General features: G+C 39.3%; 1 protein-coding gene across 2 annotated transcripts in view; it reads right to left on the bottom strand.

The window, feature by feature from the left end:
• The window catches only part of xrn2 (5'-3' exoribonuclease 2), a 114,131-nt gene that overhangs the window by 54,923 nt on the left and 43,504 nt on the right, over positions 1–15,704 (bottom strand). For both annotated transcript variants that reach the window (XM_063056238.1, XM_063056237.1), the window contains one exon: positions 8,171–8,283. In XM_063056238.1, the coding sequence (XP_062912308.1) occupies positions 8,171–8,283 (113 nt within the window). The remainder of the gene's footprint in view (positions 1–8,170; positions 8,284–15,704) is intronic.

A 15,704-nucleotide genomic window follows, 5' to 3' on the forward strand; every position in this document is an offset into this window, starting at 1 on the left:
GGAACACCAGCAAGGTGGAGACGCCACTTCCAATCCACACAGATTGTGGCCTTTCAGTTAGGAAGTCAAAGATCCATTTGCGGAGGCCTAGGTTCTGTAGCTTTTCAATCAGGATTGTAGGAATGATGGTGTTAAATGCTGAGATAGTCAATAAACAGCATCCTGACATAGGTATTTGCATTGTCCAGGTGACCCAAGGCTGCGTGGAGAGCCAGTGAGATCATATCTGCTGTAGACCTATTGTAGCAATAGGCAAATTGCAGTGGGTCCATGCTGAGAGAGGTGTTGACTCTAACCATGACTAATCTCTCAAAGCATTTCACCTCTGTAGATGTGAATGCTATTGGATGATAGTCATTGAGCAGCTCATGCTGCTCTCCTTGGGCACTGGTATAATTGTCGCCTTTTTGAAGTAGGTGGGAACTTCTGACTGCAGTAGAGATTGAAAATATCTTTGAATACTCCCACCAGTTGGTTGGCACAGGTTTTCAGAGCCTTACCTGGCCATGCTGATTTGTGACAGTTCACCCACTTGAAAGATAGCCCGACGTTGGCCATTCATGATGTTGGGTTTTGCTCTGTAGGAATTAACAGTCTGCAAACCGTACCAGTGTTGACAAGCATTAGATTTTGCCTCTAACTTCTCCTGGAATTGTTTCTTGGCTCTTGAAACAGCCCCTTGCAGGTCATAGCAGGTTTCCTTATACAGACTTAAATGCCACAAAAGGTTCATTCACAGCTCTTGGTTTGGGAATGTACAGTAAGTTTTCGTAGGCGCACACTCATCCAACAGGTTTAAATGAAGTTGGTGACAACTGTGACACACTCATCCAGGCTCAAAAATGACTCCCTGAACACAGAACAGTCCACTGAATTCAAAGCAGTCAGGTAAGCCCTCTTGTTCCTCCTTGGTCCATACCCTGTTGGTCCTCACTACTGGTGCTGCAGTCTTCAATCTCTGCCTGTACTCAGGGACTAAAAACACAGCCAGGTGATCAGACTTTCCAAAGTGTGGGCATGGGTTAGCCCAGTAGGCACTCTTGAACTTAGTATAACAGTAGTCCAGTGTCTCACTTCCTTTGGTACTATAAATGATATGTTGATGATAATTATTTAGTGACTTTATCAAGCTTGCCTGGTTAAAATCCCCCAGAATGATGGTGAAGGCATCAGGATATGCTGTTTCATGCCTGTTGATTACATCGTTCAGTTCATCTACAGCCTGTTTGATATCAGCCTGAGGTGGAATGTACACCGCTAAACAAAATACTGAAATCTCCCGCGGCAGGTAAAATGGATGGCACTTAATTACAAGGTATTCCAATAAGCATTATTGGGACATCACCGACATACTTGTACAGCACGAGGAGTTGATCATAAGCCATACACCTCCACCTCTGCTTTTGAGAAGCTCGACTGGCCTATCTTGACAATGTATTGTGAACCCGTCTATTCAAATCGCTGTGTCCTGCATGGAAGGAGTTAACCAAAATTCCACAAAATAAAGGACGCACGTGTTCCTAACATCCCTCTGATACAGCACCCTAGCTCTGCGACTGACAATTTTATTTACCAGAGACTGTACATTTGCCAGCAAAATAGTTGATATTGGAAGTCAAAAACCTCGTTTTATTTTTTTAAGCACACCATCAGATCAACACGTCAACTCTTCTTTTGCCGGCAGCTTCATAAAGGGGCAGTGTGCTGGCCACCGTCCAGTCTATTTCCATTGGCTTTAAGCAGCGATAGATAGTTCAATCGCATTAAAACTTCATCACTGACTGCACACGTTATAGATGCAGTTATGGTTCTCAATTGTAATAGGCTAAACAAGAATATTTGATGCTTTCCATCATTTTCAATGAAATCTGCCATTCGGGTTGACGGTGGTATTTGTGTCCTGTGGTGTTTGTAGCCCACAAGTGATTTATTCAGGACCCCCACCATCCAGAACATGCCCTTTTGTGACCACCATTGGGTAGTTGATCAAGGAGATTGAACAGTGTTGTGTATGTGGCCAGGTTACACAACAAAGCTATAAATAAAAACGCTGGAGACTGGAGCTAAGTTAACAGGGTTCTTTATTGACTGCAACTAAACTGAACACACACGTACAGATCAATACTCATCTCATAGCGCATGCTCAATACGCGCTTAATAGCGCATACAACGACGTGTTACTACAACATATAGTAGTCCTATAATATACAGTAGACTATATAGTACACTCCTCCCCTTTTATTTTAATAGTGTATCAACTTTTTTTTTCTACGGCACTATGCTAAACAAATATGTGTACCCTTAACATAGAAACTCCCATCAATTGTTTACTTAGCAACTTAATATCAAATTATAACAAAATAACGTAATAACAATAATAATTATAATAATTGTAACTCAAGTCTCGGGGGGGGGGGGCGCGGGGGTCTTCTCTGCCGCTCCAGGTAACATCTGCCCTGAAACATTTGCTTTGGGGAATTAGTCTCCACAGATACATCAGGTGGATCATCAGCACTAATGACAGACTTATCTGTGGATGAGGCTGATGTGGTTATATCAGGAGTGTTTGCTTCTATGTCCGGGGAGTCAGGGTAAAGCGTTGTTGTGATTTTCACCCGAGTATTCAGGATTTGATCCACATGACATGCTTCTACGTCATGGGAGTCCAGGCAAGGTGTTGTTGTGTTTTTCACCTGAGCATCCAGGAACTGATCCACGTGACGTCTCTATACATTCTCTCCCACTTTTACTCTATACATCAGTGGCCCGTCTATGGCTGAAATTATACCCGGTTGCCACTTTTCAGTCCGGTAATCACGTGCAAGAGCTGACTGTCCCACAATGAAGCTCCGTGTTAGCTTAGCATTCAAGTTTTTGAACTGTCTGTTTTCCACATCACGCCATACATCTAGATTAAGAAGATCCATGCGGGACCTCAGGTTCCCGTTCAGAAGCATCATCGCTGGGGTTCGAATAGTGGTTGCGTGTACTGCATTACGACAGGCAAGGAGGAAGCTGTCCATCTTGAACTGGCCATCCCTTTACCGTGATGTCATATACTTTTGACAACAGGGTCTTTCAATGAGGCTGTTTGTTACTGGTAATTGTTCAACTATTATGTGAAAGACCTCTGCTGAATTCATTTGCATAGTTATCTCAGAAGTGGGCAGTGGTAAACATGACAAACCATCTGTATTGCCGTGTTGCTTCGCCCCCTTGTATTCAATGTCATACCTGTGACCTCCTACGAAAAGGAACCATCGCTGCAGCCTTTGTGCTGTCATCACTGGAATGCCTTTTCGTGGATTGAAGTTTGACACGAGAGGCTGATGGTCAGTCAACAGAGTAAACCTTTGGCCATACAGGTAGTGACTGAATGTCTTGACTCCCTATATGAGGCTTAGGGCCTCTATGTCAATAGAGGTGCGATAACACAGCTCCTATCCCATGGGGCGAGGCATCACAAGCTAGTTGGATTGGTAAGGAGGGGTCAAAGTGTGTGCACACCCCTTCGAAGTTATGAGACTTTTAGTTTCTTGAAACGCTTTCTCACAGCTCTCAGTCCACTTCCATTGTGTCCCTGTCTGTAATAGTGCATTCAGTGGGTGTAGGACTGTGGATAGGTTAGACAAGAACTTGTGATAGTAGTTCACTAGACCAAGATATGCTCTCAGCTGAGACACATTTTCAGGTGGTGGTGCCTTAAGCACCGCTTCTATCTTGTCTTGAGACATGTGTAAGCCATCCTTGTTGATCACATGCCCATAGTATGATATTTCCTTTTTGAAAAACTCAACATTTCTGTCAATTAGCTCTGAGCCCATTCTCGTAACCTGGTGAGCACTCGTTTTAGGTTAGAAAGATGTTCGTCGTCATCTTTGCCGGTGACAATGATGTCATCCAGGTAACACTGAGTCCCTGGAATCCCCTGCAGGACCTGGTCCATTGACCTTTGCCAGATTGCAGGCACCGATGCTATCCCAAACACCAATCTGTCGTACTGATAAAGTCCGTTGTGTGTATTTATTGTCAGGTATTTCTTGGATGCTTCATCGATTTCCATTGGGAGGTAAACCTGGGTCAAATCGATTTTTGTGAAATGTTCCCCTCCCGACAGGGAAGCAAAGATGTCCTCAATTCAGGGCAGGGGATACTGTACTGTGCGGAGAACTGGGTTAACAGTCACTTTAAAGTCACCAGATATGCGCACCTGTTTGGTTTTCCTGGTTTTGTGCTGGAGGTTTTCATCATCACTGGAACAATAGGCGTGGCCCATTCACTCCAATCCACCTTTGACAGGACCCCAGTCACTGTAGGACGGATTGCATATGGCACTGGTTTGGCCTTGTGAAATTTTGTACATGCATTTTCCTCCAACTCAATCTTTGCCTGCATGCCCTGAAGTGTTCCTATTCCTTTCACGAACACTTCCTCAGAGTCAGCAAGTATTTGTGACAGTCTCTCAGATGTAGCCTTGCTGTCCTCCCTTGCTGACCATCTAGTGCCTTGATGGTGTGCCAATCCAACTGGATTTTCCTGAGCCATTCATGTCCCAGCAACTGTGGTCCTCCATTTTTCAGTACATAGAGGTTCAGCTGCTGTGTTTTGTCTCCGTAGATTACTGTCACTTTAATTTTACATTTGGGACGCACTCTCTGTCCTGTGCAAGTCTTTAGCAGTAGTTTAGTTCGTTTCAGAGGTATGTGAGAAAACAGTAATTTGCAGTCGTGTAGAGAGATCACCGTTAAAGCTGAGCCTGAGTCCAACTCCACTTTCAGGCTCATGCCTGCCACTTGTGCAGTGATCCATACTACCCTTCGATCATGTGTCTCTTTCGTGCTGTGAAGCTGCAGACAAGACAATTCACTTTTGTCTGAGTTGTTTTCATCAAAATTGTTTTCTTTCATTTTGTGTACATTATTGTATTTTCTTTTCTGGGGTTTCTTGTTTTTTTGTATTTTGTCCTTTTTCTGCTGTTTACTAGCTTTGCATACTCTGCCAATGTGGCCCTATTTGCCACAGTTTCTGCATTCTTTATCTTTAAACCAACAATTATCAGGGTCATGTGACCTGTTCCCACAACAGTAACATTTCTTTCCTTCACTTCTGTTCAGTGACGTTTTATTTGTGGCATATTCCAGAGATTTTTGTTGTATCTTGGAAGCACCCCGTGCCGCTGTTTCCGTTGATATTGAGATGTTTAGCGCTTTCTCGAACGCAAGGTCTTTTTCACACAGGAGCTTCTTCTGTGTGGTTTCACAGTGCATGCCACACACTAACCTGTCCCTCAATGCATCCCGATAGACCAGCTCCAAATTGACAATGTTCTGATAATTTGCGCAATTTAGCACAATATTCAGAAATGCTTTCATTTTTGCTCTGATTCAATTTCTGAAATTTAAATCTTTCAGCAATGACCAGTGGTTTGGGGTTTAACTGCTGTTGAGGGTGTCTACTATTTGCTTGAACATGTTGGTCAGCTGGCTTTTCAGGGGTTAACAAGCTCCATAGCAGCCCGTATGTTTTTACCCCCATAATACTGAGTAAGACGCTGGCTTTCTTTTTATCATTAACACCATTAAGGCTAATTTATACTTCTGCATCGAATCTACGCAGTAGGTACGGCGTAACCGCGTACCCTACACCGTAGCCTGATGGGCACCTCCCCAAAAATGTAACTACGCGTCCCAGCGATACAGACTGCAATGACTGTGATTGGTCCACTTGGCAGCATCGCATTTCCGGTTGCTTCTTCTCGTCAAATCTACCTGCCGACATCAGAAAATATTTGAAATGCACTTCCTCGTCCATGTCTCTCAGTGGCCGGACAAGCACAGAAAATTCTCCTTCTGCCTCAATCCGTTCAATGGTCGTACACACCATCTCCTCTGATGTCTTCTCTCCTTTCTGCATTGCAGTAATTTCAATAAAATTAACTCTTGTTCAACATTTATTAGCTCCAACTCCAGCATGATGTGCTCGGTTTCAGTCACCATTGTTTGAAGTACACAGAGAAACGCAACACAGTGGCATAGAAACCCCACCACCAACTAGCGTTTTGGCCGTGAATTGCACAGCGATGCAGACACACCAACACACAAGTATAAATGCTCACAACGATGTAGGCCACTTGCACAGGCTAAGGCGCAGAGCCTACGCATTAGTATAAATCAGCCTTTAGTATAAATCATAATATAACTCCACTCTTTCAATGTAAGTTGCCCAGTCTTCAATGCCACTATCAAATGCTGTAATGGTTCCAATCATCGACATCTTTGTTATGTTAATTAAGCCCTGTTCTCCCCTTATTTTCCTTTTAGTTTTGCAATTTATAGTAATTCTGTTTTTGCACTGTACTGGTGCAGCAGAACAACAAATTTCATGTCATACAAGTCAATTACATTAAAAATGATTCTGATTTTAGCAATGTACTATAATAATTTGTTTTGCTAAAGCAGTGAAGCTTAAAAATACATGTGATTGAAAAAGTAAGCAACCATGGGACAAAGCAATATTCTGAATGAACTGTTAAACCAAACCTCTTGGAAGCATTCAAGACTGAAACAAATTTAATGAATACAGAATTTAATCTGATGTCCAAAGGCACAAGACAAAAAAAACTGTCAAGTTTCACCTTGCTTCTGTATAGTTCTGAGCAAGACTTCAGTCACCATACCAAAAACCCAGTATAAAGTGCTAACACCTCCTGTTTCTTACCGTTATTTTTATTCAAACAGTAAAAATACTGAAGGAAGAAAAAGAATGCTTTCTCCTTGCTAACACAAAATGAAGCCTTAAAAACATTTTTCACAATCCACATTAAAAAAAAAATTTGTATTGACTTGAATGTTCATGACATAATATTTACCTAGACAGTCAAGCTATGAGTTTTGTTTTACCAAAGCACAGGCATGTGAATCCAAGTCATTAAAGCTTTAAGAAAAATACTAAGCTAAATGCTAAAAATGCTATGCTTAGCTAATCCAGGCCTGAAAGCAGTGAACAAAATTTACCAGAATTATTTTCAAACAACTAATTTAATACCCAACAACAACATTAAAACAAGATGCAGTACAAAATCTGGGCACTTGAGTTGGGACTATAGCTCTGTCTTACCTGTTCTAAACTAACTACTCAATGCTGCCAGTCAAGGCTCGGGTATCAGTATATAAACTCATGAGCCATCACAAATACAAATATTTCCCAAAGAGCCAATTATTGACGTTTTTTATTTAAACTAGAATGTATACAAGATGTAAATCAAGTTTTATATAGATACAGGGAAACATGATTTTTTCCAGCATAGCGAATCCAGAAAGCCAGTGATGAAATTCACTGTGAAAATTAAAAGAAAATGTGTACAGTGACTGAGGCAATGTTTCAGGGACAATGGTCTCCCATTTTCTTTTGTTGTTCATAGCAGGCTCAAGGGGAAATAATAAAGCTCTACAATTCTAACTGGACAAAAAAAACAATTTGCATTGACATGTCATGACAGCTGGCTAATAAAAGCATTCAGACACCTTCACTCAACAGTACATCATTAACTCAGGATTATTTGAAGCTACGCATTGCTTAGAACTGTAGCAGATTATTTAAAAAGAAATCAAAAAAATATAATTACTTTGATGCAGGAATCCAAGTATAAAATAAGTCTTCAGTATTAATTGACAACACTTTTCTACTCACTACTTCGAGACAATTAGATAATTCTAAAAACATTACCATTCACACCAGTAGAATTCAAATAATATTTAGCTTTGAAGTACTTGTCTGCAGCACCAGTATAGCTTTTGTGGTGCTAAGGTGATAATGCAGAAGAAATTAATACAACCAGTTAGTATCCATACATGCATTCAGATTATATAATAACGTATGCATAAAATGGATATATGTCCACCTAATTTGCAGTTTGATCTCAGTGGGAGAAGGAAGTTTTAATTGGACAACCTGCTTGCATATTAATCTCATACTCAAAATCAATAGCTCCGGTATCTCCAAATACTTCTCAACATTGCTGTCTTTTCCATATTAATTAGTGCTCAACAACTGTAAAAGCAGTGATGAAGAGATTATAGCATTAGCAACTTCAAATTAAGTGGCACTAATTAGTGTCTATTTTAGGAATATATTGAATAGCTGAACAAGGCAACCATAGGATTAAACAAACCTGATATTATCTGGTGGCTCGTCGTCGTCATCATCATTATCCCCATTCTTCCTCTTCATTCCTAGTGGAAGTGGACTCCCATCTGAATTTGAACTGCTATTCTGTGTTTCAGTCTAGAAATTAAAATGGAAAATAAATTTTAATAATTGCTTTATAAAAGAGAATTTCTAACTCAAACAACAACTTAGAGTGGGATCTGCTGCAATGATGCTGGAGTTCTACGTTACTCTCATTAGAGCTGTGGCAGATCAGTCATTGCCATTACTACTGTAATCAAGAAATAAAAAGTACAGTAAAACAGTACATAGTTCACAATCTAAAGGAAGTCATTAGAATAGATATCACATAACAAACAAGCCACATTGTTACTTTTTTTGAATTAACTAATTTGGTGCTTCTAATGACTCATATACATTATCATCCCTCAATTTTTGAAAGCCTCTTTTCATAAGATTGTCGTATTCCGTACTGAGAACTATTGCATCTGAATAGCAGAACTTGCATTAATTTTATGCATCTGTATAGCACTTCTTCAAAACATAACAGACAGTAAAAGCAGACACCAACACAAAGTCAGCACCACATACTTTGTAGCATTAAATGAGTTAGATGCAAGATAAAGCTACTGCTAGCAGCTGTGTTAGTCCCAGCAGTTGCCTTAAACACCGCTGCTACTATCCAAGGGCATCAAGTCAATTTTTTTTCATTCGGTTGTTCTTAAAGTTTAAGAGTGCCAGTTCACTATTCTTCCAGGTCAGGGTTTCTCAGCCAGGGTACCATGGTACCCCTAGGATTCCGTGAGGGGTCATGATTAAAAAACCCTGTCATTTTTGAACTTCGCTCAACGTGTAATTCTAGTGCTCGCAGTGGTGGACAGCGACCGAGCAGTTGTGTTTGCAATCTCAGCCCAGTGTGGCAGTGTGCAGTTGGACCATGTTTATTCAGTTAAGTCCATTCTAGGTTTTTAACACGAGATAGAGGAGGCCATTGATAATTGGTGAGCACTGTATTGCATGGAGGGGAGGAGGGGAGAACAGAACGCTGATAAGGAGCGTCAAGTATGTTTTCCAGGCATTGAATGGATTCGCCCAACTTGGTTGTGATGTTAACCTCTCCCTCCCAAATTACTCTTTCAACTTCCCCTTATGCTCCACTGACTGATTTATGAGAGAAAACAAATTCTACCGGTGTAGTAGAAAATTGGAGGGAAATTTTCATTCTAAAGACAGTTCAATGTGGCAAATATTGAAGAGGAGGATCCTAAACCTGGGCTTATGGTCAATTCTGATAAGGTTAATGATGAAGAATTACAATCTTCTGAGTCATTTCACTACACTAGTGCAACAGTGGACAAAAAAAGAGTCCATCTTTACAATGAAAGCTACTTATCAGTGGGTTTTACTTGGACTGGTGATCCAAGTAAAAGGCTCAGGGAAGCAAGTTATTCAGTAGCAGACTTATTACTCAGAAAGGAAGGCACACAGTTGGTGCGAATCTAATAATGCCAACATGTAGCTATAGTCGGTGAAATGTATGGACAAGACGCAGTATGAGAAATGGAAAAATATCTCCAGCAGTATGCTAAGTTGACGTATTGATAATATGACATATGATGCTGAAGAGGTTTTGTGTGATACTGAAAAAACAAGATTCTCTATCCAGGTTGATGAGTCAACAGATTTCACCAATAAATGTCATGTTGTAAGCATTGTAAGATTTGTAAGTGATGGTGAAGTTCACGAACACTTTTTCTGCTGCACAGAGCTGCCCGAAGCAAGCAAAGACCAAGATATATTTAATGTTTTGTCCTCATATCTGGCCACAAAAGGTCTGTCTTGGAGGAATGGTGTTGGCATCTGTACCGATGTGCCCCATAAATGCTTAGCTCCATGAGAGGTTTTGTTTTTTCATGTTAAAAAAGAAAATCCTGAGATTGTCACAACACTCTGCTTTCTTCAGAGAGGTGCTGATATAAAAAACTCTTAAGAGATGAAATGAATAAAGTTCTGAATGATGCTACAACAATTGTTAACTTTAGAGTAAACTGGTCTTTGTTTAATAAAGAATGTTTTAAAAACTGTGTGAAAACTTGGACAAATAGAGCACACCAATCTCCTGCTACACACAGAAATCCAGTGGCTGAGCAGAGGAAGACTTCCCGACAGGGTGTTTGAGCTGAAAGGTGTACTTTCAAGAAAATAGTAGGCCAGACTTTGTCGAATGCTTTGAAGATGAAAAATGGCTGCAGAAACTAGCCTACTTAGCAGATAATTTTCATCATATGAACCAGTTGAACAAGTTTCTGCAAGGCCTTGGAGAAAATGTTTTGAGTTTAAGTGACAAGGTTCTTGGATTTGAAAGGAAAGTGAATCTCTGAAAAAATCATGTTGCAAAAGGAAATCTTGAAATATTTCCACAGCTGTTTGGGCTTGAGAGTGAGGAAGGATATCAGAAAATCTCAAGGTCTTATTGAAAACCACCTGGAAGAACTGCAGAACAACATTGAACAGCATTTTTCCTCCCTTTCAACACAACTGTATGACTGGGTGAGGGACCCTTTCTCCAAATCTTCTGCTCAGCCTAAGAACTTGACATTGGGAGAAGAGGAAGAACTTTGGGAGATGTAGTCTGATCATGCACTCAAGATATGATTTAGTGACCTGCCCCTGGACAAGTTCTGGATTTCTGGGAAAGAAGAATATCCTGCCATTCATAGGAAAGCAAATAGACATTTTGCTGCAGTTTTCAATTTCTTACATGTGTGAGCAAGTTTTTTCTTGTTTAACAAGCATCAAGAGCAAGGATAGAAATCCCGAGTTTTTAAAATTTATGAAAGGAAAGAAAGAGATTAATTTCAAGAAAGGTAAGCTGAGCTTAACACCTGCTTTTTTCAAGAAACGTTGGCTAAAAATTCATTCTCTAGAATAAAAGCAGCATTGACAATTATTTTTAGATTACATCCACAACATACTAATGCAGCGAGAGCTGTAGATATAATTTTTTACGCAGGGGTCCCCTGAGACCTGAAAATTATTTCAAGGGTTCCTCCAGGGCTAAAAGATTCTCGGCTGATGATATGAACAACTCACTACAGTTGCATTACAGTGCTTCGCAACACTTATTTCTAGACTTATAAATTTGGAGAGTACTCTTTACTGGACATTTGTTTAAAAAGAAAACTTTTCATCTAAGGTGAACAGGAAGATAATGTTGCTCTTAGCTCATCAGGAACCAGTGTTGAAATGTTTCCTGAGGCATCAGGTTGAAATGCTCCCAAAGCACTATGTCTGACAACACTCATATGTCTAAGCTGTACAAATAATATCTATACAAATGCCAGAGGCCACTCTCCATTGTGCATTAAAATAATTGTTTAAAACCTGAGGCATAAAGGAATTTGCAACTATATGTAAAAAGAACATAATACTCAATGTCTCCAGGAAATACTCTGTAGATGCTCAGCACTATTCATTGAAAATAATCTTTCTTCGTGCTGTATTAAAAGAACAAGCATTTTACAATACTTATTTTTGGCTATTTTAGGAGGGGAAAACAAGGAGAGATGGGGTCACATCCCACTAAACTACCATTCACATTTGTACAGAAGATCAAATGCCTATGTAAAGCATGGACTATACTGTCTGATTTGCTGATGGTTTCCAGTCACTTTCTGTTGCTATCATTTCATTCAGTGCACCACTTACTACTCAGCCACATTTTCTTTGTCAGACATAGCAAATGAATAAAAATTACAACTAGAATTTACTGTGCTATTTAAATTCAGCACTCAATAAATACATTTTTAAAATAAAATGGACAGAATTTGTTCCCCTCCTAAATCTAACATTGAAGTTTCCTATGGTTTCATAATGGTCAGATAGATGGCCCCTTTTGTATTAAATTACTGACAAGTTAATGTTACATTTAACACTTTTTTATTTAAGATTTATATTGTCACAGAATTTTGCTCAAAATACAAGAAATTTGATGCCACTGGGTTTGAACTTCCCTGGGACCTTCGTGAAAATTTAACTCTCTCACTTTGACAACTCGTTTAACAAAACTCTTTGATCACTGCCTGTCTTGCTATTTCTTCAATTCTTTCTGAAGCTCTAAATACAAGTCGCACCATCTTGCTTCCTACTCTTCTCCCCAGCAGCTGATCTATTACCATTTCAGATCTATGCACTCAGAGGTGCCCAGTGAGGACAATTTAGGACCTGTAGACTGCTACAGGTATGGAAGGAGGTACTTGATGAGGTGGTTATTCTTTCTAATTGCAGTGGGCTTTTGGGTACTCCTGACAAACGAATTCCAGGCTCTCAATATCATCCTGAATACTTAATTTCCATTTTGAGTGGTCAGTGTCCAGCGACCTGTGGTGATGCTATTACTTTTCCTTGGCGAATTTGAGGACTCCCCTCAACCTTTTCCACTGTCCACCTAGTAAAGTTCTGACTTGAAAATTTAAAAAAAATGTTGATGCTGGAAATCAGAAATAAAAAATAAAAAATGTTGAAAACTGAGCAGGTCAGGTTGCACCTGTGGAGAGAGAAACTGCTGAAGTTCAGTTCTGAACCCTTCTTGTTCCACAGATGTTGCTTGACCCATTGAGCTGTTCCAGCTTTTACTTTTTTTTTGATCTGATGGGAGCTCAAACCCATTTAGGAGCCTAGTTTTAAGCAATGGACAAGTTGGCATGCCTTTTGGAGATAAATGAATATAATCTCAATACTGAACATCAAATATTTTCCAAAAGGCAAATTCCATTTTCCCCCTCAGCTACTAATCACTGTATACAGAAAGAATTCCAACAGATCTACATTGCACAATCTTTGAAAGCAAAATCCTTACTTGCCAGTTTTTCTAGATAACAAGAAATTACTTCTTAGGTTCCAAAAGTTTTCTTTCCCATTAAAAATGTCAAGATAATACACATTTAAGAATTTTCATGCAACCGTTTGAAAACTGGCATCATGCGTCACAAAACCCTTAACACGTGTATTTCATCGTGTGCTTGAATTTTTTTCAGAATAATCTGTTGCTTTTTCCATTTGTTCACTGTCACTCATTCTTCTCTTTGCAAATTGAGACAAATCCAGCACCTTGGAATCTACTTGTGGAGTACTGGACCATCTGGTCTTTTACAACTAGTGCTTCTTGTGCATTTATTTTTCATGATCATTCAAGCAGCAAACCATACAGCAGCTTTTGAATTTTCAGTGTTAATGTTAATAGCAATCTGTTTCTCAAGTGTCTGATAAAAAAAAAACACAGATCAAGCCAGCAAACACAAAAGCCGCCTGAACAGTCAGGTTGATTCTGTCATTCAACATTCTGGCACAAGAAAACATGTATTTGCATGGCCTTCTTGATTTGATTCTTTGTTCTTTAAAAACAGCAAAACCAGTTGTGCTGCTCTAGAATAATATTACTAAAATCCTGTTATGTTGGTGAAGCAGCGGCTGCTTTTCTGAAAAGCACATGGTCACATGGCCCATTCAAGTCAACAATACTACACCTGAGATTGTCCTTGTTACAAAATCATGACATTTCCAGACATAAGATCCATTCTTATTAAAAAACTTAGTTCAATGGCTTCTCAGAATATGCAATTCTTGACAACGGAATTTCTACAAAAATTTTAAAAGAATAAAATCATAGACCTATGACTCCTGCAAAGGAAGCTACTACAAACGTACTTCAACAATCAAAGTTTTCCCTGTGCTCTATTCTGGGAAGATCAACTCAAATGTGTGTTCACTGCATGTACAATTTTTCTTTTCCCCCTTGTATATCCTGTGTTCTCTAAGTTTATATATAGGGTACTTATTTATATGACTTAAAATAATGTATGGGCTTTGATAGAATGAGAAGACTTACTTGTTTGTTCATCCCACTCCCAAGCACTTTGGGAGTCCAATATTACAGTACAGGTTGAGCACCCTTTATCCAAAATGCTTGGGACCAGAAGTGTTTCAGATTTTGGAATATATAATGAGATAGCTTAGGACTGCCATCATTTCCGACTCTGAATTTATGTATTACCAGTAAGCAGTCTCACGCATATGTACTTAAAAATAAAAATTATTACATACTACTGATTTAATGAAAATATAATGCGTGCAGGGTAACAAAAGCAGTACAACAGCATCCAGAGAATACCTGAGTCAGCTGTTGAACAACAGAAAATGGCAGGCTTTCAGTCTCCAACTACGATGCCGTGTTTTGATTAAAAGGTTACAGTACAATGTATTTGTATTTTACTTTTATCAAGGTCTTATGCAAGGTATAAAAACAATCAGCATTGTAGACTTGTTATAGAGTTAGATCATCTGATGGAAAATCTTCACAAACCAGTCAATGAATTTCTCTGCTGCTTCATGATCAGCAGACACTTTTACCTTTACTTTTTTAAAAAAAATCTTTAAAAATGTAATGCTGTGCCTTTTCTTAAATTTCTGCAACTAGCCTGCTGAATATTCACAATTCCGTTCATTGTGATAGATCTTTTCTTGTTTCATGATCAGCATAGTGCTAAGCTGCACATGTTCACCCGAACGCTGACATAGCTGTTCTTTAAATACATGACCAAGAGCTTCATTTTTCGCTTGATGTAGTTTTTTCTATTCTTCATTAACACAATGACATTACACAAAGTCACTTCCCAGAACTGTCTGTGATGCACAGAAATCTTCCGAGCAACTTGAGTAAGTTTCCATTTGTGATGTCACGGCAGCGCTCAAAATTTTCGGATGAAGGCCACTCAACCTGTATTTCTAAAACAGCTTCAAGGTTGTTCCTATGAAACCAATGCACATATTCTAATTCTCATCCTACCACTGTATAAGACCTTGCTGAAGTAAGTTTGAAAATGTGCATAAAATTGTGGAGTTGCTACAACATATTTTCTGTCAATTCAGTAAAATAATGACGATCAAGTGAGCAAGAGTCAAAAGTTTAAAAAGTTAGAAACCCACTATTTAGCCATTCATCAACTTTTCAGCAAATCTGCTTTGGTATCGTTGCTTCACACCATTTCCCTGTTGAAACTACATTCATATTTCCCTGTACAAGTTGTGAAATTAGCTATTCACGTCCATTTCATTTCACTTCGCTATATTAAAAAAAAATTGAGACACTTCTAAAATGCTCAATACTTTTGCAAACAGCAAATGAACACTTTAAAGGTGACCTGGAGTTTCAAATCTCTGAGACTACAGTTAGGTAAATTACATCTGACTCTCTCCCAGCTGGTAGCAAATACAGTGGATTCTGGTTAATTGGGTCAGCCGCTTATTTGAGACACTACGCCGCTTAACTGGGGCAGAAAATTATTGCCGAACAGCTCTAACTTGTGTGGCTGTTAAGGCACTACACTGTGCTTAGAGTGAATAACTTTTAAATAGCATCATTTGCGTTGGCTTGTGTTCAAAAAGCAGTGATTTTTGTCATGGATAGCTGACGAGAAATCAGCAGTAATTCAGAAACATGCAAAAATCTGTAGATGCTGTAAATCTAAAGCAACGCCCAC

The sequence above is a fragment of the Mobula hypostoma genome, chromosome 8 (assembly GCF_963921235.1).
Source record: "Mobula hypostoma chromosome 8, sMobHyp1.1, whole genome shotgun sequence".
Lineage (NCBI taxonomy): Eukaryota > Metazoa > Chordata > Chondrichthyes > Myliobatiformes > Myliobatidae > Mobula > Mobula hypostoma.